General features: G+C 38.9%; 2 protein-coding genes across 4 annotated transcripts in view; one reads left to right on the forward strand and one right to left on the reverse strand.

The window, feature by feature from the left end:
* LOC140561616 (serine/threonine-protein kinase D3-like) overlaps positions 1-15,205 on the forward strand; it is a 64,123-nt gene extending 48,918 nt beyond the window's left edge. For both annotated transcript variants that reach the window (XM_072686847.1, XM_072686854.1), the window contains exons 11-19: positions 2,502-2,778; positions 6,991-7,043; positions 7,589-7,661; positions 8,572-8,678; positions 9,129-9,290; positions 9,784-9,882; positions 10,684-10,951; positions 11,335-11,420; positions 12,390-15,205. In XM_072686847.1, the coding sequence (XP_072542948.1) occupies positions 2,502-2,778; positions 6,991-7,043; positions 7,589-7,661; positions 8,572-8,678; positions 9,129-9,290; positions 9,784-9,882; positions 10,684-10,951; positions 11,335-11,420; positions 12,390-12,563 (1,299 nt within the window). In that variant the 3' untranslated portion in view covers positions 12,564-15,205. The remainder of the gene's footprint in view (positions 1-2,501; positions 2,779-6,990; positions 7,044-7,588; positions 7,662-8,571; positions 8,679-9,128; positions 9,291-9,783; positions 9,883-10,683; positions 10,952-11,334; positions 11,421-12,389) is intronic.
* Positions 15,206-19,474: 4,269 nt separating this feature from the next.
* Positions 19,475-27,329, reverse strand: ndufaf7 (NADH:ubiquinone oxidoreductase complex assembly factor 7). Of its 2 annotated transcripts, XM_072656596.1 has the most exons (10): positions 27,056-27,329; positions 26,495-26,649; positions 26,123-26,203; positions 25,368-25,478; positions 23,683-23,896; positions 23,533-23,591; positions 22,968-23,081; positions 21,317-21,460; positions 20,389-20,562; positions 19,475-19,969 (listed from the first exon to the last, which is right to left on the reverse strand). In XM_072656596.1, the coding sequence occupies exons 1-10, from the start codon at positions 27,174-27,176 to the stop codon at positions 19,745-19,747; spliced, it is 1,398 nt and encodes a 465-aa protein (XP_072512697.1). In that variant the 5' UTR covers positions 27,177-27,329; the 3' UTR covers positions 19,475-19,744. The 2 variants fall into 2 exon arrangements, with proteins under 2 accessions (XP_072512697.1, XP_072512698.1); XM_072656597.1 differs by lacking the exon at positions 20,389-20,562.
* Between the last annotated feature and the right edge of the window lie 395 nt (positions 27,330-27,724).

A 27,724-nucleotide genomic window follows, 5' to 3' on the forward strand; every position in this document is an offset into this window, starting at 1 on the left:
GAACTTTTACAGTGAAAACAGTAGCAGTGAGTTTTAGGACCTCCAGTCCATGCTTAACAGCCGTTGCTGTGAAGATGCTTTAAAATCTGCCGTTATCTGAAAGCTCCATTTCACCGTAGAATGGTGCTGCAAATGGTGTAGCAGTTACGTTTAAGGTAATTACCACGTTTCAGCCAACTTCAGCCTCCAGAGTTTTAGCTCAGCGTTTCCTGTGCGCTCCAGAAAAGTACATCTTTCAGATATGATTAGGCCTGTGTAAGAGACACCTGACAGGCTGAATGTTGTGTTATATCTATTTTAACTAAAAAAACTTTATAAAAAAACAGCAGGATTTTGTATCGCCAATACAAGCTCTAATAAAAACTACATTCTATTATATATTCATTAATTATACATATTACACATATTTCTACATATGCAGACAGTAGGGAGCTAAAGTGGATCAGGTAGAAGCATTGTAATAATGCTTTGTAAAAGTATGAACAGTAGGTGCTTGATGAGATTTTCTAGAATACGATGTCTGAATGGCAGTGTTGTCGGCTTTACACCCCTAGAACTGTATCTTTATGAGTGTTAATTACATAATTTTTAAAAACTTGAACAAAGATGATCTACATCTGTGGTGGCTTCTTTTTTGGTTCTGGCTGTAATTGTGGAGCTGCAGAATTGTGTGGGGCCAGTCTGATGGACTCTTCGAGATCTATTTATATCATTCGCCTACTGCAACAGTTAAAATATCCAGACTGCTGTCTGTCTAAGACAGTTTTTACTCTTCTCCTACAGACAGGCAGGGCTATGGGTGGACACTCTCTCTCTTTCTTTGTCCCTGCGTACCTAACTCCACCCGGCTCCTATATCTCTCCCCCGCCTGACCCTTTTTTTCTTTTGTTTTATGTGAGTAAAACCTGTGGCCTGTCTGAGCTATTCACAATGTGACCCATCCTTTGTGTGGTCTTAAAAAATGATTGTTTCGATTGTTTTGGCCATTAGGCTGCTTTACCAGGCAGATAAAACCTTACTGACTGTGATTTTGGATGTTAATGTCAATGGTATGGCAGCGGCACTGGTGTGTAGTGTAATGCCTATGTATAAAGTTAAAGACTTCTTTACAGTGGTGATGATAGGAATCAGGGGTCACCATGACAAGAACCCAATATCCGTTTTACCATGCAACTACTTTTGAAAACCACCATTGAACCTACACAAGTCCTCTATTTTGCCTCACAAAATAGAATATATGTGCATGTACCTCTCAACCATGCATGTATTAGTGCTATTAAGGTGTTTTTAATTAGTTGTTTTATCAGTAAGTACCTTTTTAAATATTTATAACTATTCAAAGATCTATTCAAAAGCAAGTAATATTTTTTCTTTTAGAAGCTTTAAACTCTTCAGACATCTGAGAGACATCATTCTATTCACCACCACTGTAACAAAATCTGACCCAGAAGGATACATTCAGACAGTTTCTCTAGAACGAAACGTCTTACACAAACCACTCTGAATGACTTTGTTCACATCCATTAAATTACATGGACACTGTGAACACAGATGGAATTAAAACCCTTAATCTCTAAGGGTCTGTACATAGGTCCACACAATTGCATACTAAGTGGCTTACATACTAGTTTCACAGTTAATTCATTGTAGTCATTAGATAATAAGTGGAATAAAAGGAGTACTAACTGAGTGGAAGGCCTGCAGTTTAAGGGGTTAAGGAATCACATAAGCTGAGGGTGGGGGTCTCTCCAGCCCAGGCGGGGTTTCTGGTTGTCCTCCAGCGTGGCTCGTGCCTGGCTCTGTGGAGTTTTGTCCTGCCCTGTAATCAGGGCAGCTCTACCCTCGCCCTGCAGCCTGTCATGTGGCACTCTGGGCAAACCACAGGCATCACAGCCCAGCCTGAGCGCAGGCCCCAAAGCTGCAGCCTGAGTGTGCGTGTGTGTGTGTCTGTGCGTGTGTGTGTGTGTGTGTGCGGTCTGCAGGCCGCTTGCCTCTGATTGGCTGGCCCAGAGTTCTGCTCCACTCTTAAATGAGTTTCTCCTCATGGGTGGGTTGGCCTGAAGGAAGGATGGTGGAATTGAGAGCAATTGAAAAAACCTTCAGTTGATTTCTGCGAAGGAGAGTGGAGCAAAGAGAAAGAGAGCAAAGAAAGAGAGTGAGAGAGGGAGTTTCAGAAGGAAAGCCCACTGAAGAAAAGTTGTTTCAGTGGAGAAGTGGAGTCTCTGTAGCTTCTTTTGCTGTGGATTAGATTCTAGTAGAACAGCTTTCTTTCAAAAGACACACTGGACAAAGACAGCTTAACCCCAGCTGGCCGTGTGTGTATGTGTTTGTATTTATTTACTTTACTTTTTTTGTAATTCTATTATTTAATGTTTTTAGACATAACTAGATCAATTAAACCAGCATTGTTTTTAAGTCTATAGATTATTGCAGATTCTTCTGGTAATTTGCAGTATTGACACATCATTGAGTTTCTGTGTCTGCATGTGTGTGTTTCACAGGAGATCCCCCTGTCGGAGATTCTTCAGTTGGAGTTTGCGCGGGACTTCACTAGTCTGGCTCAAGGGGGAAATCCTCACTGTTTTGAGATCATCACAGACAGCATGGTTTATTATGTTGGGGAGAACACAGGCAACCTACATCCCAACCCCGGCCTGGCGGCGAGCGGAGTGGGCCTGGAGGTGGCTCAGAGCTGGGAGAAGGCCATTCGCCAGGCTTTAATGCCCGTCACCCCACAACCCAGCGTCTGCAGCGGCCCAGGACACGGCAAGGACCATAGTGAGTAACTAACACGCACACACTGCCTCAGGGGCTATAGATCTATTGGTGATTGATTAGTGTTATTTGAGAATGCTCTGATAATCAAATGATTACTAAACTAGATTGTAATCCAGTATGAATCTACAGTGTGCAGTGCACCCTTTGGGATGAATTCATTCAGCTACTTTGCACCCATTGCTGTTGTGTAAATACACACACAGTTTGTCTAGTCCCTGTAGAGAAGTATTGCCCAAAAAATGGGACTCTCTGGAGCAGATAAACATGAACCGATTGGTACCATGATTTGAGCTATAGTGCAGTGGAACTATGTTCTCTGGAATGATGGGATGAGGTGGGCTGGTGATCATCCAGCATCCTGCCCTCATTAGGACTGTCGCTGAATACAGTCAAATCCTCAGAGCAGTGCTCCAGAATCTGGTAGAAAGCCTTCCCTGTACAGCAGAGACAGGGCAGAATAACAAAAGCAGAATAAACTCTTTCTTAATACCCTTAATTTTAGAAGAAACAATGAATGAGCAGGTGTCCCATTATTTTTGTCCTTTTTGTGTAATTAGTGTGGAGTGATTTTAATCCAGTATTTATCTGCAGTGTGGATCATTTTTAAAGTCTAGCAGTAATAAGTGTGAAATAATTTGAATCCAGTATGAATCTGTATCATGTGTATTTTTAGCAGTCTAATAATTGTAGAGTGCGTTTGATCCAGTATAAATCAGTGTTATGTTTAGTCATTTACTAGAGTCTGACTAATATTTTAGAAACATAGTAAAATAAACACTTAAACTTTCTGTGATGTGAAATAGCCCAGAAAGTGAAAAATCTATTCTTGGGAATAAAGAAGCGCAGAAAGATGATGAAAATTGAGAAAAACATCAGGCATCAACAGGTTAACATGTTCACATAACCTCATAGATGACCTTTATGTGTTTGTATATGAGAAAGTAAAGGTTAACACCTATTGACATAAGTGTGAAGACTTAAACTGTAGCTTTACGTTTCATCTGGCGTTTTAATGATGAGTCAAGGGGCTGCAGGGGAGAAGCTTATTTCACCATAGAAAATCCAGATTGCTAAAGCGGTGGACAGACAGCCTTAGCATGCCTGGAGGAGAACACTACTCACTCAGCTCCACCCAGAAACACTGCAGGACTACAATTACATAACAGCACACCACTCCCTCCTAATGAGCTGCTCTCATACAGCAGAATTCCATCCACTTTTCTAAAGTTCTGCATAATTATCCAAGTCATTGTGAGTGGGTTTGGTGTGAAACGCTGTTCTGGAGAAACTGGTGAATGGATCCAAACATAAGATTTGAATTCCTCATTTAGATCCCTCACAGAAACATATTATATGAAATGGGTTTTTTGTTTCCCAATAACTTTTAGAACATTACATAATAATAATAATGATAATAATTAAGTACTTTTCATATACAGTGCTTAAGAACAGAAGGTAATAAAAACAACAATAAGCAAAACAAAAACAGTAAGACAAAGATAAAAGAACATATTCAACTCACATGTAGATTCACTGGTGGTTTTGGACAGTAAATCATATGCTGCGTTCATGGTGACCCCTGGTTCTATTCATTGTGAGCCCTGGTTCCTATCACAACCACTGTCAAGAAGTCAGAGTCAGTCATTTTCTCTGCACTGAGTAATTTCACACCAACCTCACTCTGAATTAAATTTGGCCTTTTTCAACCTGGATTTTATAGAATACTCCACAATCTGCTGCATCTGTAGCTCATAGCAGACACGTTCCATGTGTTTCTTTGTACTAAGAAAGAAACACTAGTCAACTTAACCTCTTAAACAGCCTAGGTCCCGACGGGCAGAAAGTGTTATTACAAACTTCAATTACCAAAGAATAGCCCCACCAGTTTCTACAGAAGTCCCTGTAGTTACTGAATATTACGCCATAGTGTGTAATAAGCCCTGTGAAAATGAGAGTGAAAATGGGGCTTTTTGATCCTTTGATCTTAAGCTAAAGGTCTGGCAGGTAAGGATTAGTTAGAAATATTGTAGTGTGAAGCCCAGTTCACACTCATCCAGTATTGAGTATTGAGCAAACCATTGTTAGAATTTTTTTAACATCAATCCAGTGTCCACACTGTACTAGCAGTGATAGAATCATGATTAGAAGATTCACAGGCCAGTTGAAACTTCAGTCACCTAATAACTGAAGTGGTTTAGTGGCATTTCTTTGGTTTATGTCTTCATAATATTTAAAGTAAATGAGGTTTAGTAAAAACTGAAAAACATGACCTTGATGTTTATTTGATACACTAAAATATTTAATGATTCAAGTGTGCCAAGATTTAAGAATGAAATCAGTACTATTGCTTTTTAGAAGAATGAAGAGTGAAGAATGGTGTGTTCATGTATTTTATCGAATTGCCACCACTGCACACATTTTAATCCTGTGATCAGTTCATTCAAAGCAGTGTGGGATCTATGGTATCACTTCTTTACCTGTTAGTCTGAATATACTTAGTCTTCTAAAACTGGTTTGAGATTTTAAACCTATACCCTCTTAGAAAAAAGAGGACTCTCTAAGGAGCTATTTCTGCTCCTCAAGGCACATACAGTGTACATTTACCTTCGAAGGTACAACGTCACCTAAAGTCTGTTTGTGCTGCTTAAATGAGTTTCACATTCTTCCATGGGGTACAAATTTGTACCTTTCTAAACGCATAATTTTAATAATAACCTAAATTCAGGTTGTGTATGGTACAATTATGGTACAGTTAAGTTTGGAAGAGGCAACAACCTCAGTAACAGCTTTTGTATCCTGAGAGGTACAGTTTAGTCACCCTTCATTTATTTTTTTCTGATAGTGTCTGAAAGTTCACACTGATCACACTGCCTTTTATTCTAAAAGTATCACCTTTTCATATTATGAGCTTGGACACATTTAAGTCCCTTGGTCTACAGAAGCCTCAAGCTTTGACTCGACTGTGGCTCTGTTCTGCCTCTCCAGCCAAACCAGCAGTCCAGCTGCCGTCACTGCCTAATAGTTGCTGGATTAGATTCATACCTGAACTAGAAATCTGCAAACGAAGTCAGCATGCTTAACAGAGTAACTGCAAATATACAGTGTATTTAAATTTGCCCTCTCCATGCACTGGGAGCAGCATGCTAATGGGGACTGCTCCGTCCCTAACCTTGACCTAGTCAGCACTCTGGCAAAATCAATAGTTCCCACAGTCCATTCAATATTACAGTGGCCCTGCCTGCCCTGTAGAGTAATTACCATGTGGAGTGACTGTCATTTTTGTTTCGTAATGTTAATTGATTTCTAGTGACATTCACAATTGGTTGTTAGATATACAAATGAAGTGTGAGGCTTAGACATTGCACTGATCCCATTGCTTTTTGTGTCTCAGGAAGACATCTTCACATTGCTTTAGTCCAGGAGATCCACATCCTTAATTTAGCTTTTCACAGGCACAGAGATCAGAGCGGTTCAGAATCAGCCAATACTCAACTTAAAGTACTTAACTGTTGGAGTTGGGGGTGGGGGTGGGCACAAACTGGATCAGGACATCTGTAGTAAATCTGCAGCTTTCCTCCTTCTTGATCACAAACTGTGTGTCTCAATCTACTGTAACTTGACTTATAAACAGAGAAGCTGTTCTTTATTATATTTGTCCTACAAATGTTAACAAATACAGACAGATTCCATTAACACATTAAATGTCTGTGTGACACTGTGTATTTAAAACTCATTAAGGCGGTATGTGTTGTTGGCCCGGTTTGTTGTCTGGTTTGTTCTCTCAGTCTGCTACTGAACACAGCTTTAAACGCAGCCATGCTCTGGAAATGTCAGACAGGCATGTAGCTGTGCGGATGGGCTACAGTGTACAGAGCTGGCACTGGACTAGCTTTTTTAGCGAAAGGCCATTAACTCTTCGCTCTCTCATAGAAATGTAATGCTTTTGTTTTGCTGTTCTCATTTCATTACGCATTTAATGATGTTGTAATGCAATAAATGACACTTCCATTTGATTTACAGCATGTGTTGACAGATACAAAAACTGATTCTGCACCTTTGACTATATTTTGTTTGTTTTGATGTCAAAAGAAAAGATACATTTTATTAGAATTACAGACAATGAGAAAATGTTCAGCAGTTCAACTAAAATGCTTTACTTACTGTGATAATTTGCAGATAAACATCTTTGAATTTTGCTCTTTTTCCTCACAGAGGAGCTTTCCATCAGCATATCAGTATCCAACTCGCAGATTAAGGAGAATGTGGTGAGTAAATGCTTTATAGTATACATAAATGTGTAGTTGTTAAAATGAGTATTCAGTGATTATGCCACCGCAGTCTTTGAGAACTGAGTTGATGTTGCTAGAGAACGGTCTATATGATCTGCAGATGATCATTTTCTCCGAAGACCTGAGTATGACTTGTATGAGCCGCTGGCCTTCAGAGTTATTTACCTTCATATTCCACTACCGTCCAGTGTTAAAGAAACTTGCTTTAAGCAGTATCTCACTGAATATCAGTTCTGGTTTTGATTTGTAAGATTATTTTGCACATACAAAGCATAGCACTGGAATTTTGTTTAAAATGATTATTGTTATTTTATATTTTATTACTCACTTATCTAATATTTTTGATCATTTGTACATTGCTGAATGCTTACATATTTATGTAAGTGTGTCATTTTATAGCTACAAGCTAAAATCAACAGTTGTTCCAGCTGTAGCTTTCCAAAAGCTTACAATACAGCAGTGTGTCATTTTTTAAAGCTGTATCATGGAGCTGTACTAAAAAGTGCTTTTTCCCTTTTAAGGATATCAGCTCAGTGTACCAGATCTTTGCTGATGAGGTGCTGGGATCGGGACAGTTTGGGATTGTGTATGGAGGTAACACACATTCTTCACTCCACAGGGGGAACCTTTTTAGTGCCTTTAATAGGTTCTTTAATGTACTGTTTTTGGACATGAAATGAAGAATGTATGAAGAACCTATTCAAATTTTGAAGAACCTTCACATACTGCAATGGGTCTACATTGTTAGCATACACTGGGTTCTTATTTGAAAGAAAGCTGTTGTTTATTAGTTTGTTCTAAGCTAAGGTATTTTCTTTGGTTTTAGAGTGAGTGGCCTCCTCCCTCGCCGTGGCTTTTAGGAAAGCTTGCTTTTCTGTCTGTGTGACACATATAAACTTTTATTAGTGGAATTCTTCTGTGTCACCCTGTTCTCTTATCCATCCTCTGAATACTTGCATTCAGAGATGGAGACAGACTGCCACTCTTCTAGGCTGTTTTTGTTTTTAATCTTTAAACTGGGTCTGTTTGTGTGGCTCCACACCCCAGTTTCTCACAATCTATGCAAATTAGAGGTCAGCGCTAATATCTGATATCTGATCTAAATATTTATGACATGTAAAAAATTGGGAGTAAATCTAATGGGATGAGTGAGCATTACAGATGAGTAGAACATGTATTACTGTAGATTTGAAAATAAAATGAAATTTGAGTGCAGCAGTTCATCAGCACCTAACCATTCTACTCTTCTGGAGTTCAATTAATAAATATACTGTATATAGAAACACAGTAGCACACAAAAGGCACCAGGTCCACATGTTGACCCATTTTACTGATCAGTGTGGACATGCAGCTCACACACTACTCCGTGGCAGATTTCAATGGGTTACATAGATAAAACACATATACACTCTGAATCACCAATGAGTTTATTCACCAATCAGACATTATGGTTGATGGGTTTAAACTCTGCTTTACTAAAGCTTTTGTTGTTTCCCGATTAAAGGCAAGCACAGAAAAACAAAGAGGGACGTGGCCATTAAAGTTATAGACAAGATGAGGTTTCCCACCAAGCAGGAGAGCCAGCTGAGAAATGAAGTGGCCATTTTACAGGTAAAAATACAGAAACGGGCCTTCTAACAGAGGTCCGTTTTGCCATCTGGAATCTTGCATATTGGATCCACATCAGATCTGTCTGTTTGATATGATGTGTAATGTGATTATGCCCAGTGTTGTGTAGTTTGTGGTTGAGTGCAGTGCAGTGAGTGTTTACAGACAGAGCTGAAGGCATCTGTGAACCAGCTGTAAGCACAAAGTTGGCTTAATATTGAAAACGTGTCTTTCCCTCTCTCTCTCTTCATTTCTCTATTTCTCTCTCCCTCTGTCTCTTTCTTTTTTCTCTATTTATTTGTTTATTTTTTTTCTGTCACCTCTCACCTTGTGTCTCATTGTCTTTTATCACATTTCTCTTTCTTCTCTCTTTCTCATATTCTGCATCACAGATAATTGTAATAGTCAGTAATCGTCTCTCCCTCCCTCCCTCCCTCTCTCTCTTTTCTTCAGAATCTGCACCACCCTGGCATTGTAAACCTGGAGTGTATGTTTGAGACTCCAGAGCGGGTGTTTGTTGTCATGGAGAAGCTCCATGGCGACATGCTGGAGATGATCCTCTCCAGCGAGAAGAGTCGACTTCCTGAGCGCCTCACCAAATTCCTGGTGACCCAGGTTAGTAACCAGCTTTCCCGAAACAGCAATAGCTAAGTTTTCCCCCCGCTTCCCATAACGGCCGGCACACAGAGATGTTTCAGCAGGTTGCACTCAGTGACCTTTGGATAGGCTTTGGATCTGGGTGTGAACTGGGATGTGAAACTTGCCAGTGGCTTTTAAGTCAGTGGTCATAAGCAGTCTGAGCTTTGCTTCTTAAGTTTTGCACTGGAGCTACGAGGGTCATGTAGCTAACAAGTAAGGGAAACTTATACTCCACCAGTTAGCATGGTGCTAACCGCATGCCTAAATCATAACACACTTACTTTACACCATGTGGAATTGGTAAGAAATCTCCAGCAGACTTGCTTATGTTGTTTCTGACACTGTATGGCATTCTGTTTTCAATAGAATTGGACAGGAACATAAAAGACTACATAATGCTGTTTAAGACCTAACAAAGAACTACCCAACATCTTTAGTTAAAAAAATTGTTGATCTGTTTTTGTCTCAGATTCTGGTGGCTTTAAGACACCTCCATTTCAAGAACATTGTTCATTGTGATTTGAAGCCAGAGAACGTGCTGCTGGCATCTGCAGAGCCTTTTCCTCAGGTGAGCACAGTCACTGTCCTCATATACAACAGACAACAGTACAGTAACAAAAAAGAGGCTCAGATCCACGCGTGTACACACAGGGCCACACAGGACATATACATTTTATATTTATATAAAGAAAGGAGGCAGGTTATGATGGATGCAATTGCAGGGTGTATTTTTTAGCAGGCTGTACAAAGTACAATTCAGGGTCCAGTCCCTAAAGAACAGAAAGTTGGTTGAACATAAAACAGAGAAAAGTAGATATTGGTATGATTAAGGGAGCTAATGGCCACTAAACTGAGGGGTGGGTGTGTTTGTGTGAGTATTTTTGGGAGCTTAGGGGTGGGGCTGGTGATCTGGAGACCAGCAAATGCTACAGCTGAATAGCAGAGCAGTCCTGTGCAGCCTGACAATTTCAGAATATTAGTAGAACTCACTAAAAATGCAGAGATATTACATGTCTAGAATGAGAAATAAAGTTGTGGAAAACGACTGAGAAAGCTGCAAAATATGGAGAATTAAGTTACAATAGAACCTTAATTCTTCCTGTGATTACGGTTGTAAGTCGCAGGGCAGACAAATTAGAATGATATAACAGTATTTAATATATACTACAATTAAATACATATTATAATAGTATAAATATTACAGTATATTTACAATGCTGCATGATGATATTAGTGTATTTTATTTTCTCTCAAAACTAATTAATATTATATATATTATGTTTTATTAAGTGTAAATTTACACAGTCTTAACTATAAGACTATTAACATTGACTAACTATAACATTGCCATCCCGGTGTGTGACTATAGGTTAAGCTGTGTGACTTCGGCTTTGCACGGATCATTGGGGAAAAGTCATTCAGGCGGTCAGTTGTGGGCACTCCAGCATATCTGGCCCCAGAGGTGCTGCGCAGTAAAGGCTATAACCGTTCGCTGGACATGTGGTCAGTTGGGGTCATCGTTTACGTGAGCCTGAGTGGCACCTTCCCTTTTAACGAAGACGAGGACATTAACGACCAGATCCAGAACGCTGCCTTCATGTACCCGCCCAACCCCTGGAAGGAAATCTCTGGGGAAGGTAGGAGGGTACAGCGGGTGTGCCTGCATGATGGCTATCATTTTAACCAACGTGGGGGAGGAATGCTTTTTTTGCATGTTAAAGTGTACTTAAGTGTAATCAAGTGCAGCTTAAAAGATCTATGGTTAAGTATTTATATGACATTTTGACATTTTCAGCATGTTATCTAGCACTGCTAAGACTAAATATGTACTGCGTTAAATTTTATGTTATACATTATATGTGTGTTTCCTGTTGTAGTGTTATGTAATTAATATCATATTTATCATATTAAGTTATATTGGTATAAATAAAGATCAGCTAGTTTGGCTGGAGATAAATATAGCAGACGTCGTGTCTTTTAGAGAGAAGGTTTGCTCAGTTCTTTTTTGTTTCTTACACAGCAATCGACTTGATCAACAACCTGCTTCAAGTGAAGATGAGAAAGCGCTACAGTGTAGACAAATCTCTCAGTCATCCATGGCTTCAGGTACGGACACACTATTTATCAGGAGTGTAAAGACAAGGTGTATGTATAGCAGTATATATATATATATATGCATTGAAATATTTGTTTGCCGCTCACTGTAGCAGCTGTTAGTCAGACGCTCAACATTTTACAACATATGTTTCATATTGTAAAAAGCATTACAATAATAGTTTGACAAATTTCTGTAGATCAGTCATGTTTAGTGTCGAAGTTTTGGAAATATGAGCATCATGCTAACTGCCTGACTACGTTGTAACACACACTCCTTAAACTGTGTGTGTCAAAGTTGTTTAGTTTCTGCTGACACCTATTAGACTGTTAGAACTATACCATCAGTTTAGGCCATAAAAGTCAAAAATCCTTTTGAAAACATGCACATCAACATTTTCTGGTCGTTCTAGATTAAGCACAGATATTTTCATGTGTTTTATTTGAAGCTTACACTGAACATTAACATATACATTTATTTTGTCTGTAGCAGTTCTTTCAGTAAAGAGTGCTGGCACAAACACTACTGCTCGCATTCACAGCCAGTGACATACCTGCAACTACCAGATTTATGGTCATTTGATACTGTGAACAAGATAATGTATTATTTACACTTACGTATTAAAACTGACCAGTTCAAACGCAAAGTTCAAAGCTTTATATCTTTTATTTTTACAGTTATTTACTACCTAGTGGTCAACTGGAAAACAGAAATGGACAAAAGAACCAAATAATTTAGGCTTAAAAATAGTTTTTAGATGCTTTCTTTTGGTGTGCTGGGAAATTGCATTAAACTGATTTACTGATCCAACCTATATACTGCAACAAAAATATTATAAAAAAAAAGATTAGAAATTAGAAAAGCATTTATTCATGTAGTTTGTAAAGTCCACAAGTGTGTGGTTTAGGACGCAGCCTCTGACTTACTTTTTTGACACTATGACACAATGTAAGAAATGGCTTTACTGTTTTCTCTCTCAGGACTATCAGACATGGCTGGATCTTCGAGAGTTTGAAACTCGTAGAGGAGAACGCTACATCACTCACGAAAGCGACGACGCACGCTGGGAGGAATATGCTGATGAGAGGCATCTGCCCTATCCAAAGCACTTCATTATGGCGCCTAACCTGGACGACATGGAGGAGGACCCCTAGTGGCCAGGAGGACTTCCTGCACCTGTTTCTGAAACAGACATAAGGGCTAATTCTGCTCTGAAGGTGCTCTGGCCCTTCATCCTCGCCACTGCAGACACTGGGAGTATGAAGTGGAAAAGTACTTGCCGTCGTGTTCTGATGAAGGACTTTAAAGCGAAAGGGGGCAGAAAGTAATTACCAACATAGCAGCTGTGAAGAGTAGCTCTGCAACGTGGGAAACCAGGACAAGGGCACAACGCTGGTTTTCAGGTTGTTTTCCTTTCATTACATTCCAGAGACATGACGTGGCGTGAGGAGTGTTTGGGAATTCTCCTTTTAACAGTAATAAACATTTGCACTGCCTCTCCATCCACAAAAGGCCCTATGAGTTTGGACCAAACCCAGGTTAAGAGGACTAAATGGGAGCATTGTAGCCTGAAAAGCTATATTATATTTTTCTACTTTCACTGTGAGTGTTACACAACTGCAGACGTTCGATATTTTACACAATATTGATATTTTAAGTTGTTTTTTCGTACAGAAAGTAGTGTGCTGGGGTTATGGGAGGAGTATTGATTCTGAACTGGAACACAAATGATGTGTAAGCAGTTTCTGTTACTTCTGAGATAGTGAAATGAAGAAAATTACAATGATAAAGGCCATCTCAGACATGTACCCTCATGTCTGGAAAACTCTCAGTTATCCCTGACATAATATTATTAAGCATTTAAGATAAACTACCAAAACATCAGTGCTTTTTTTCTGTTAGATATAAACACATTTGCTATGGAAGCCCATTTCCGCCAACTGAAAAAAGTGTAGTCATAATAACAGGAAGAGTAGAAATACTTATTGACTTATTATAATAATGACTTAATTGACTTAAATGACTTAATAATGACTTAATAATGACAATATTTCACAAAGAAAATTACTCTTAATTGTGACTTAATATTTCAGAATAATGAAAGTAATAATAATGAAAGTAATAATATTTCATAAGTAAGTCAAATATTACTTATTTATGTTATTATGATCAGACTTCAAATTACCATGAACTAAGTCAAAATTGAGACTATACCTCATTATGAGATATATTATTATTATATCTCATTATGAGAGTGAGATATATTACTAATTATTATGACTACAATGTTTTTCAGTTGATAGCTTATTTTTTAAGTGGTGCAAACATTATTCAGTACATTTAGGGGCTCATGAAGTTAACTGATGACTCCTGAACAGAGCTATGATTTGCTATCAAGTTCAGAAATCATCTTTATTCCCTGCAGCTGAGATATGAAGACTACAAAGGAAACAGGATTTTGGACTGAAACCTGAGAATCCTCGCACTTTAAACACTAGGAATTGGAAATCCTATCTTTTGGTTTGGTAATTTGGGAAGGTGATCATTAAGACCAGAATTGTGACAAATGTTTCATTTGTTTAGTTTGATCTGTGCTCTGTTATGGACTTTTTTATGTAAACCTATTTTATGTAGGTTATCAATGGTATTTCGACTTGAGTTGCCACACATACTGTGGGAGGTTGCTAATGGTTTTGTGATTGGAGTGCAGCACTTTCACAGAGAAGTGTGACATATTTTTTCCTTCAATTTTTAACACTGTAACACCTTCCCATGGAAACACCCACTTTATTGAATATATTCAATATGTTCTATTTACATTTTAGAATATATTGCAATACATTCCTTCTTCCTTTGGGGGACAAGTCATGAAGTTGAAGTGCCTCTTACAGAAGTGTTTTTGTTTCTTGTTTCATTTGGAAATCAATTAGTGAACTTCCACTTTCCGGTTTCACGTGGTGATATGTGATTACACAGTTTAAGGTCGTCCTGCTGCTTTAGTGTTCCCTGTTGACATTTACTAGCTTACAGACAGACATTACAAACCAAGTGTAAGCTGTTTTGGGGGGTGTTTCAGCTTTTACCTCTGCCTTGCATTTTAGTTAGCATTCTACTTACACTTGGGCCATGTGATCTGTATACTGTACCCTTAAACCCCCTTTAATATTATTAATTATAGTATTACATTTTTGTCGACAATTTTTATTCAATCTATTATGACAATGAAGGATCGCTTCAGCATTCTGAAGCCCCTATCCACTGGTGAATCCAACAAATTGTGAAGAAAATGCATCAGCATTTTAGCAAAGAGAACTGGGAGAATGGCTGAACTAATTAGTTACATTTTCATTCATTGTGTGTCATGTTGTGCACCATGTTTCATTTGCCTGTTGTTTTTAGGTTGTTTTTAATGGGAGCCACTGCCTAAACCCCAAATTTAGAGGAATGTCATTACAATGCTGACGTGTAAAAGATGATGCTAATTTAACATACTTATTCAGACAGTATTAGCTAACACAGATGTCACAGTTAAATTGGTGTGGATAATTCACGAGGGGTGACCCTGAGGATGGAGAGGTTTGGGAGAATATGCTGTGAGGTGATCTCATGCTTTAGGACAATGTGATAAGCTGGTTGTGGGGTAACACATGAGCTTATGAAGGCCACCATTTTTGTAAAGGTGATGATGACGTGCTCCTGAGAATCATTGTTAGTCTGGGTTGCCACTGGACTGGCAGCAATCACTGTTTTGTATATTTTAGTATTCACATATCTAATAAAACCTTCCTCTTTACAACTCGGTAGTGTTTATTGCTTTGCGTAAGTGTGAATGAAGTGTGGGAGTGATGTGACAATGATATCTTTATTGCAGTAAACATTACCTATCAATTTCCTGAGTACATTGCAGGTATTGCCAGTATCGCAATATAGAGCGCTGGATTTGACCTAACTGACCTTTTGCAAACCTTTGATGAGTCCCAACTATAGTAGTTTCAATTGTTATGTTTGTCATAATTGGAAGCATCTGCAGCACCACAAATAACTGTAGCCTTATGCTGCAGTAGCAGAAAGGAAACTTTAGAAGCAATTATTGAATCTAGAGATTGAGGAAACCATGATCATATTAATCAAAGTGGCATGTTTTGTGTCTAATGGTTAGATTTGTGTTAGAAAAGCTGCCTCTTCAGATGAGCTAATGCTACAGCTAATGCTGGGGCAAGTATAAGGAACTGACATGCTGAAAAGGATGAGTTGTCTTTTAAACCAAGTCTTTAATCAAGACCTTAATCAAGCTTAGCAAATACATCAGTTTCTCAAATAAAGTTGAGCCTATCTTATCTTTGTATCTGTGAGTGTGGTTTCCCGTGTGGTTTGATCTCAAACCTATTCAGCTTTATGAAAGAAATGAAAACATCATCCTTCAGATGACCTGACAGTTTTCCTCACTCGTCTTAGTGAGACTATACTGTTCTCACAGCATATTTGTTTTCACTTTGTATAGTTTTAGCCAGTACACAGGTCAGTCTTAAAGGAACAGAATCCTGCTTAAGACATTAAGAGGAGGTTTGAAAAAAGTGTCATATTAAATTTTCTGGTCATAAACTTACATGAGCATTTCAAGGTGGAGCCTAATTAAATTTAGGATATGGGCCACATACAACTACTTCAAATTGAGTGATAAGTAGATCTGTTACAATGATAAAAGTAAAATTGTTGAGTCTTGCCATTACTAGAGGACGGCTTCAACATTAAGACAAGGTCCACGAGGATCCATGAGGCTAAATCGTTCGACAACTGTCAGTGACTATGGCTGAGGTCTTTTAAATGGAAGATGACTGTCTATAGCAGAGAGCAGCTCTGCTCTGTGGTTACTTTAGGCTGCTCCCCATGGGCCTCATGTTAAATGAACGGCGAGGATTGTGGGGAAGAAAGCAGTACTGCTGGGTAATAACGCAGTGCCTGCATGCCAGTTTTCCACGGGTATGAAGCAATACTGTCTTTAAGGCTGAGTCTGTGTGACAGAGTAGAGTATAAATCATATAAATGATCTTACCGTTGCTTTTAGTTTTAAAGGCAACACAACTTCCATTCATTGTCTGATAATAAAGTGTTGGTTTTGCCAAAATTCCCAGAATTACTTCAAACTGCATTAATTAAAGTCAAACAGATTTGTTTATGCTATAAGTTCCTTGCAGAAAGTGAGGTCTGCTATTAGTATTGAGCGCCGTATTGATGGGAGGCCCTGTTGTAATGCTATCTTTTAATTGCTGCTGAAGCAGTGAGGAGCGTATATGTTTGCTACTGCTACTGCTGTCAAGACATAAACCAGCATTCAGTGGGTGAGTGTATGTGTGTGTGAGCTCCCTAATGCCACTCCAACTAAATGACTAACAGATGTGGTGACTCCACGAGGGCCAGTAATGGTTTCCACCCGCAGCAGATGAAGCCGGGGGCTCCTCCACCTCAGCCAGACCAGCTCTCTTCATCTAAACGTTGGAGCCGTAGAAGCTGAAAGCTTCGTTCATTTTAGTTGCTTCACATTTTGACTCAATATTTGTTTTTCTTTTTGCTCCATATCATGTATATAATTAAACACTGCACACATGCTTACATTTTATTCATGTGTATATCATAGCACATCTTCTGTTTGCATGAAAGTAAGTAGTATATGGTGTCCCACAAGGCTCTGTTATGGGACCAGTACTATTTTCCTTACATATTAACATGGGATTAATGTAACATTGTCTGCTATTCAGACAATAAACAACTATATCAGCCAAATCAGATGATTTAAGTAAATCTGAACATTGCCCTAAGAACATTAGTGATTGGATATTGAATGTAAGTCCTCCTCTTTTAATGTGCAGCACAATTCATGTATTGAGGTTCAAATCAAGTTAGAGTGGGTTTGGTGTAAAAAAAAGGGAATTCTAGAGAAATTTACAGACTCAGGTGTCATTTACTATCCAAAGCTCTACATGTCTTAAAGGTTAGAGGAGGGCTGGTGTTGGGACCAAAAAGTTGCCAGACTGGCTGCAAGTTTTTTTTCCTCCTCCCTCAACATTCATGACTAAACTGCCCTAGAGCAAGGCACCTAACGCTCAACTGCTCCCTGGGTGCGGAGGTGGCTGTGTCTTCCAACATATAATTCACTAGTGTGTGTGTTCACTGCCATGGATGGGTTATATACGGTGGCTAAATTATGTTGTACTGCTACACAATGTCTATAAAGTATCATCTTAATCAAGTAGTGGCAAATATGAAAAAAAGAAAACTGCTACCTAGAGATTAGGCCCAAACCTTCTCTAAGCTATCACAAAAGGCCTAAAGCATCATATATAACCACTATGTGTAATAATCTGTGAGGGAGCTTTTAGTGGTATTACATTTTTATTAAAGATTTGGTTCCATTCACTGCCACTGTGAACCATTCTGAGGCTTTTTCTAAAATGCTGCATTTCACGTTACACCACTCTGAATGACTGTGTTCACACCGCAATTATGCTGACATTTTAGAAAATTGATGAGATTACCCTGTAAATGCAAAAGGAAAAATCTTGCTGTTACTATTGACTCTTGACTGATTACACTTTTGATTTTAAATCATAGATAAGAAATATACTCCACATTATGTGAATAAACCACTTGATGCCTACAACACCACTAGGTCGGACTAGAGGCAGGAGTAGAAGAAGTAGGAGTAAGAGTAATGCCTTACTGTCTGGATGTTCCAGTAGGTGCATAATTAAAGTCCACTTAGTCCAGTCTGCCAACAAACAGCCATTTCTAGAACATTTGACCACGTTCACCTTATTTTAATGACACTGAATCAGCTACCTGATGATTTCTGCATTGATTACTTACATTGAAGTACTTCTTTTGGACTTTCCACGGCATATGCATAAAGCCCTTACCTATTATTGTTACCTGACAAGGTAAAGTCTGTTTGTCTATAAAGGTGGAGTAGATGATTTATTTTAGAAATAATTTTTATGTCTTGAAATACTTGAAATAGTGCATCTTGATAGCAAACAATACATGAAATGCCACAGGAGGCCACAGGACTATAAAATCCCAGTCCAATTCACTTCAATAAAATTAGCAGATGGTCTAGCTGCCTGTCCACCTACCCACTTCATGTCCCTGCCCACATGCTCATGCTCTGCACGTGTAATCATTTGCCTATGTGTGAAGTCTGGCATTCGGCTCTACACACACACACAAACACAGGTAGAAAGCTAGGCTGACAAGAATGGCAGAGAATGTCACACAGGTACTGTACTTTGCTAATTACTTAAACCAGTTCAATTAGTTAAACTCAAGATTCTTCGAGCTTAAAACGTTTAACAGGAGAGGTTTGTTGATTTCAGATGGGTGGCATCACTTTATATTTTGCTATTTTTTAAAATTATTTTGAGGGCTCAGAGTGGCTCTGCGGATCAAGATGCTGCCTTTATGATCTGAGCATTGCTAGTTCTAATCCCAGGGCATGCAGTTTTCCATCCTTAGCCGGAGCCTGAGAGAGCACAATTGCCATACTCTCTCTGAGTGGGTAGATGGCGCCCTCCCTCCAAATCACTCCCAATTTGATGTTGGCCAGCACGGGTGTCTGTTAGCTGATATACATCAGAGCTTAGGGACCTGCCGCTTTTCTCTGAGCGCGTTGGCTGCCTAATTTAGGCAATTGGCCATATAAATTGGGGAGTCAAATTGGGGTTAAAAAAAACTGATTGATTTTTAATTCATTTTAATCAATCAAACCCAAATAGTTGTATATATCATTAAAAAAATGAATTTTGTTAGTCTATATTAGCATTGAACTAGACATTTTACAAAATCGGTAAAGTAGCCAGCTAGCTTATATTTGTAGATTTGTAGTTATGAAAAAGTTTCTTCAACTTTTATGCCTTCGAAGCATGGATTTGTTGACAAGAATTGCACAGCTCTCTCCAATGCTCTGTGTGTGACTAGTCAGGCTATGCACATACATGTGTTCTAGGTAAGTGACACCGAAAGCTGAAAGTCCTGAAGGAAATGTTTAAAAACCTTTTTTAATTAAAGAAAAAATGTTTTACACCATAAAAACTTAGTCAGACAAGGAACACTAGTGTAGTCACAGTGCTCAATTCAACATACAGTCATGTGGGGAACAACTTGACATTCAACCCTGAGTCAGACAATCATAATCTGTGTGCACTCTAGGAGACAGCAGTCTTTTCCGAAGCAGGGCAGTCAATAGAGAAACGTACTGCTCGACACATGTCCAGTTTCTGCCTCAGAGTGGAGAACTAATGAGTCTGAATACATTTTCCAGCCCGTATTAGTGCGGCGTCCCTCACTGCAGGCCCAGATGAGTGAATCCAGCCACAGGCAGTGGCATTTTGCCTTTCTTTATCCTCTTTAGCCCCTCTCCCTCCTCCTGAGGCTCAGCCAGCCGGCTGTGGGAGAGCAGAGAAAAAAACTGAAACCTGTGGCCCATCCTCTCAGGGTTGGTCAGCATGTCGTAGCTTTGGATGAGATGAGCTCGTGTTGAGGCATCATGGCAGTTTCTCAACAAGACCTGAGGGAGTAAAAAAAAAGACAAATTTAAATGTAATGGTGACATGGGTGCGTTGAGAAGTTAATTGTGGATACAGTATGTCAACATTCTAGACACACTTGATATATACATTTCCATCTAAACGCTTAGTTAGGGAAACTTAGCCTAAGAAAAGCCCCTTCTGATAATGTATCTGAAAGCTCCAAAACTGACTACAGCAGGCTTCTATAAAACTGTCAAGTTGCATGGGACTGGCATATTATAATATTTGTATATATTTATCTCTCCCCATATTGCTTTTACATTATTGAAAAGTGATTCCAAACTTTTGAATGGACGTGTATATGATTTTCTACCCTCTTACCCAAACAAAACAGATTATTCTAGTATGGGTAACACAAAGTGTGCTGGACAGTCTGCAGGTGATTATTCGGTCTCACTTGTAAACGCGTGTCAATTCCCATGTTCTTCAGAAAGGCTCTTTGTGTGATTGGTCCCAAACAGACGACTTCATCTCCAGCCATTGTTCTCAGGTAGCTAAAGTCTACGTCTGCCGTCAGGTCCGCGGTACCAGGGGCCAGTAGAACATTGTGCAGCTTATGGCCCCTGAAGCCCTTCGTAAGAAAACACCTTATTGATTTCAGTACTCCAGATGTACTTAGGAACTCAATCTTTGTCTAACTGGCTTGTTTAATACTACACCTTTACAACAGCTTATTAAAATGACCAAGTCCACGTAATATTTTCACTTAATTAGTATTAGAACTTAATTCATGTACAAGTGTGTCTATTAAAGATTACTTGACAACTCAGTGTGCTTTGAGGAGAGTGTTTATTGATGATTTATGCACCATGCTAACTGGTAGGGTATAATCATTACTTATTAGCCACATAAGCTTTTATTCCAGCTAATGTATTCCATTACTCCATTACTTAGTCACATTAGCTTTGAAGGTCCAGTACAACAGAAGTAAACCTTAGACATTTTAGATACATGTCTTGGTTGATACATTCTTATTTGTATTAAGAGGGGAACCTTTTAAAGCAATTGTAAAACAATTTTACTGAAATATCTCTTTAAACTCCTCATGTTCACATTCTGCTATATGTGCTGAATGCCTACACAAACACATACACAAACCCCTGCTTGTTAAACACTATGGCCACCGAGGCAGATTGGCCACATTACGCTGAGTGACCCATGTCCTTACACCCAAGGACATCTGACCTCAAGTTCCTCAAGTCACAGGCAGAGGGCAAAGAGGGCAGACCAGACTCAGACACACTGATAAACAAACTACTGCTGGGGCGTCATGAAAAGGCAAGGATAGCTTTACACTATATCTAGAAATTATGAATAAAGCTTACTCTGAAAGTGTCTGTCTTTGTCCCATCATGTCCGTAATCTGCGATCATTGCTGCACCGCCGTCCTCCACAATTCGATTGGCCAGCTTCTGGACAATGATTCCGCTGTCTGGGCAAACCTCCACGTGCTCTCGCTTCTCATCTGCCTGTAGAATAAGAAGCAGTAAAACAAACAAACAAACACTTAAAACAAACAAACATTTAAACAGAGCTTTGCAGTGAAATATCTATTATAATATCTACAGTTTTTCTCTTTACCTCAGGTGCATGTTGGGTGTCAGAGTATTGCTTCTTATTAGCACAAAGCTAATTACACTTCAATTCTTAACTTCATTCTTTATGTGTACTTTACTCTCTGTTTACAGACAACAGTGGGTCAGACAATGTGAGAAAAAATTGCAAAGTCTATTATAAATTTCTAAGGTGAGTGTGTGATGATTTAGGCATGCCGTTAGCACCATGCTAATTGTTTTACATGTAATTCAACTACTTTTCAGCTACATTTGTCTCATAAGTCCAGTGTGAAACTAACAGGGAACATATCACATTGTGCTGTATTATATCGTACTGTACCACTGTATCATGACTAGCTTGGGCCCTACATATTCGCTTGTAACTAGACTGTTAGCTTTGCAATGTTGAAAGCTTTGATAAAATAAAGCAGGATGTCTCCTGAGAGGCTCCCAAGTGGCGCAGCCTTCTAAGCACTGGACCCATCATTAGAAAACGCCCATGGCAGGATTCCCAGAGGGCATAATCGGCCTTGCTTTCCCCCCCAGACACTCAGGGCAAAGCTACCATGTGCAGGTGTCTGCTGATAGTTGGTGTAGTTGATCTAAGTATGTTCAGCTGTCCAATGATGTTGCAATAGCAGCAGTTTGAAAAGATTTGCTGAACGTCACATCACCTCCCCAGCACTGGTAGTGTCATGTGGTAGAGGGAATACTAGCTACTGGATGGGAACTGGAAATGACTCAAATTGAACCCTATTTGAAAAGAGGTAGGGTTCCTTGAGGTCAGAGCTGGGCAGGAAAAGGACATTTAGAGCCACACTCCTGGCAATAAAGCGTGAGGCATGGCTTTTACAGCAGGGGTTTCTCCCAGTCACTGCACACATGATGTAAACCTCTGGCAGCCCAATCAAAGACTGTCATTTTCCCCAGAGAAGCCAGATCAAACACATCTCTAAATGTATAAACTGTATAAAAGAGGCAAATTAAAGCCAGATGGTGTACGGGCAGCCTGATTTCAGAGGAAATCTCAGTTTTTTGCTGTTTCTCTTGCTAATGAACCTCAGAGGTTTACTCACACACGTTGGCATATGTGTGTTATTACAAATTGTACTACACAACCACCATGATAAAGGTTGCAATCAAAGTTTTTAATAGAATTAAGAGATAATAAATGTATTGAAATAATTTTAATTTGCAAGTCCTGTGCAACTCCACAGGTTTTAGATAAAAATGCTAAGCTGCACACCCACATACATAATGCCTTGTTTTTGTATGTATGGGAAGTTGGTGATCGCATTTGAAAGCACATAACTTGCAGATAATTACAGTATGTATGTATATATCTTATTTAATTCATTTCTTGATGTTTCTAATATAATGATTCCACTGCAAATTCTTGTAACACAGTCTGAGCACTCACTGGTATAAGTGTAGTGGAGGCCAGTGTAGGAGCAGGGAAAACCACAAATCTCAGCTTCTCTGGATCCTCTGGGTCAATATCAATCATCACCTCTCTCCAACCCTTCTCTGTTTTCTATGAAACACAATCAAGCACACTGACCCATTACACTTTTAAAATTAAATGTACCCTTTTTATTTCATGTCACTCATGCCATAGACAAACCACAAATAAGTCAGATAGGCCAGTCGTATGCATAAAATTAGGTTTGCAAAATTAGATTAGATTAAAGTTTTGTAGATGTAAATAAGTCAAATCGTCTACAAAGACAGTTCTTCACAATTTAATTTAAAATGTAATTAATCATAAAATAATTAACCCAAATAAAACATTAGAAAATATAATAAAATGTTTCCCTCTTTGGAACGAATTAGCACACAAAATTATCCTCTTCTTATTATTATGTTGTTGCTATTGTTTATTTTTCATTTTTAACCATATATGTTTACACAATCAAACAATGGAATGTTACCTAAATTGTACTATAGTATACAATCATACTACAAGATCCCCATGCCTTACATACCTGAAACTTGTGGATGGGCAAAGCATCAAAAAACTCATGGGCCAAGAATATACTGAAACCTGTTGTTGTGAGAAAAAATACAGTTATAATGAGAACCAGTATATATAAAAACTTGTTTGTTGTAAAAGCTCAGTATTAAAGCATGTGTACCTCTGGGGACATCCTCTACCCTGTGGTACCATGAGATTGGCAGACCGGTACGTGAAGTTCCAGTACGATACACTCCTTCATCCTCACTCACACACACCTGAGTGCTCTCTCCTGCCAGACATTCAGCCTGGACCTGACTTAACTTTGGGCTGACCTCGACCAGGTGGACAGACACTGCTGCCCCATTTAGAGCTGACTGCAACTGCCCGAAAACCTATAACGCACACATGGGTACGCATTTTTGTACCTTGTATACATATACTGCATGCAACAATACAGCTGTATACAATGTCTGATGAAATTATATGTATTGTTCATTTCTTGTGTAAATAAGCTCACATTTTGGCATGGCACACTTTATACGTTATGTTTTATTTTTTTCCCATATAATCAGTTCAAGAAATAGAAATTGTGCTCTGCAGAGAATGAAGGTTAAGTTTGTTTCCAGTAGAGAATGTATATTTATTTTCACTCAGGAAACCAACAAAGCATGGACTATGGCTGTCCAAACATTTGTATACAACTGCATGGTCCATTTGTATTTTATATACAATGTCACTGTGAAACTGAGTAGTAGTAAACGTAACTAATGAAACATAAGACACAATATTATTCAGCAAATCCTATTGCACAGTTACTCAAAAAAAAACAAATAAATAAAATATCAAAATCATCAATGTGGCTTAAGAATTGCAAAGGCCCAGGTATTTCTGACATGGTCTTAGGGCTTGATATATAAAAATGAATCAGGCCTGAATTTGTACTATAATCTGTACTTAGGAACTGAACCAAATTTCAAACCTTAAGCTGACACTCGGCAACAATGGGCTCCTTTAAGCAACTGCCTAAAGATCTGAGGATGAAAGTATGCCCACAAAGCAAGGGAAGGCTATGAGAAGGCAGTCAAGCATTTTAAGTTAGCAGAAAATCAAGAAAACTCTCAAAGAGAACTGCTAATCTAAACCAAGGTCTAAGAACACCTTGACAAATGTGAAGCATTGGAGTGGTAGCATGCTTTGGGGTTGTGTTTTACAGGTGCAGGAAATACAAGATTCTACATAACACCACCATAGCCTGGATGCAAATGGCAAACCACCAACAAAACATCTGGAACTGAAAATAGAAGGGCATCTACAGCAGGATAATGATCCAAGTCCACCTCAAAATCCACCCTGGACAACCTGAAGAGATACAAACTGAATCTTTGGAATGGGCCTCAAAGTTCCCTGACCCAAACACCATAGGAAATTTGTGGATCGACCTTAAAGCCACTGTGAAGCTGATCTCTTAACATGATGTATCTGAGTGAAACAGGATATGTCAGCAGGAAATTACTGTGGACGGGACATGATTTTATTTATTGAGATTGATTGGATGGAGAAAGAAAATATGTATATATGAGTTTCTGGTTGGTTAATCCACAACATGGCTAAACAGTGCCCTCTACTGTTCATTAAAGTCTGAGAAGAAACACAGTTTAAACATTTGTCTGTTTTTAAATGTTCAGTACAGACTATTCCAATAATTAATGAAGGATTTGCACAGAAAGCTTCAGCATGTTTCTACAAATGCTACATACAGACATACGCATGTTTCTGTGTCTTCAGCTGTTACAGGTTAACTACCCATACATACAAAACTGATTAAAGAATTTATCTCAGTGTAAGGAACTGTACAGTACTTACCCTGAGAATGTCACTAGTCAGGGAACCTCTTCCTGGCCCCAGTTCTACAAGTTGAAATTCTTTGGGTTTTCCTGCAGCCATCCACTCACTTACACACCAGATACCAATTAGCTAGACCAGGAGAAACAGAGAGAGAGAGAGTTAGGGGGATTTGAAGCTAAAAAAGAAATTACAGAAATTAAATTAAAAGAAATTAAGTGTATTTTTTGTTTAACTTTTTGTAATATGTTTAACACTGCTCTAGGGGAAACCCCTCCTTTCACAGATTCTCTGATATTCTGAAGAATTCAGTCAATATTGTGTAAGCCTTCATTCAGAGTATGGCTTGGAGTCACCATGACCACAACACAAACGTAACCAATTTATTTACTATCCCAAAATACCATTGAAACTGTGACATTTTATATGTAATGCTGATAATGATTAATTTGTGAGTTTTTTCAGTGTAATGATTAAAAAAAATACACTCAATATCAAAAAACTATTGTTACACAATGTTGTTTATGTATTCTTCACATCAGACCGTTCTGAATTAGGGATCAACTGTTTTTTTTAGGGTCCATAGCAATTATTAGTAATCAAGTATAACAATAACAGAGATCTGGAATTTTTGAGAATTCTCTTAATCACAACTTGCATTAAACCGTTATGAAATAAAGTGCTATACAGGTCGACCGCTACACTGAATGACTTTGTTTCCCCCTAAACCAATATTCAGACATCTCTGAATCTGTGAAAATCTGATATATACTCACCTCCCCAAACATCTGGCTTATTTCTGGTGATGTGATAAAATCTCCATCAGCTCCCAGCATGTCATTCTTCACATAATATCCCTATTGATAAGAGAAGTATCAAGAAAAGTAGTGTTGATACTAAAAGTGAATAAGTGTACTAGAATTCATCTGTAAATGTTCAAAGACGCTCTGCAGGGAAGTAATTCACCTTTACAGAGCTTGTCATGAGAACAGGAGAAAAAGCAGATTCTGTGACTTATGTGACCCCAAAGGAACTGGACAAATTTTGAAAAGTATACACATGTATGGGATGTGACAGATGAGGCAAATGTTTACAAATTACAGATGTAAGTACTGTCCTCAAAACTGAATGAGTAAATTGCTACATACCGTAACCGGGTTGGTCAGGACCTCTCGCATGTACTCGGCTACTGTAATGGGTCCAGTGGCTGTGATCTTGGAGATCAGATGTCTCAGCATGGACGGGGCAGTCCGGCCCTCCACTGAGGACAAACAACGTCTGCTCTGCATCCCAGTCCATTCCCCTGCAAGAGATCAAATACTTACTTTGTCACATCTTTTCAAAATTATACATAAATTAGTGTTTTTAATGCATTTTTGGCTAATGCAGCAAAAACAATGTAACCCAATGGTTTACATTGGGGGGTGTGTCTCTCCTTGACGTATGTATGTCCGTGTAAGGCATGCTGGGTATTGTAGTGAGAGAGCACTGACAGATTTAAACACAAAAAGGGTACAAAGTCGGGAATTTTGTCAAACTGATGAGAGATGCACTACTGCATAACTGATTATTAAATGCTAGCTTTAGGCTGAAATCTGAGGGCGCTAATGGAGGGGGGCACCCCTTCCTGTCAGCCTCGGAGAAGAAGCTGTTGCGGAGTACAGAAATCCTGGGGACATTACTGTGGTATTCAACTAGACCCCACTTACCCACTGCACTCTGCAGTCCTAAGCTGCAGTCCAGCACGGGAAGCCCCTTGACACCCGGCATGGGGGTAAATGCACGCGCACAAGTCCTGCTTATACTAACTACCTTGAGCAGTGTCCTCATTTTGAACTGAGCGAGCTAAATTAAATTCAGTTAAAGTCTTTCTCAACGAATCTGCAAAATAAGCCAACGCGAATGTATTTTATAACAACCACTGGCTCTTCTACCATTGCAGAAAAAAGACGGAGAGTTAACGGTCATAAAATGTGTACAAGTAGGCACGTTTCACCCCTCAATGTGTGGCCATTGCAAAGTTAGGCTTGATCTCAAATAGCTCCATATTCCCTAAATAGGGTACTGTGTGCGTCTTGAAACTATAGTTTCTACACTCAAAGGGTGCACTTAATGCACTCACATAGAGAGTCATACCGTATGTGAGTCAGTCCAAACTAGTTTTCTATTAGGCATATGCTACAGTATCTTGATGCAGAAGCTAATATTTCTTTATTTACATAAAGTGCACTTAATAGGGTGTAGGAAGCCATTTGAGTTTAACCCAAAGATTATGATTGCTCCTCGATGTGACGAAAGATCCTGTTATTCAACAAAAATATAATATCAGAAAAAAATAACGCTACGGTATAAAATACTCTGAAATGTTTTTCTAAACA

Source organism: Salminus brasiliensis, chromosome 1 (genome assembly GCF_030463535.1).
Source record: "Salminus brasiliensis chromosome 1, fSalBra1.hap2, whole genome shotgun sequence".
Taxonomy (NCBI): Eukaryota; Metazoa; Chordata; class Actinopteri; order Characiformes; family Bryconidae; genus Salminus; species Salminus brasiliensis.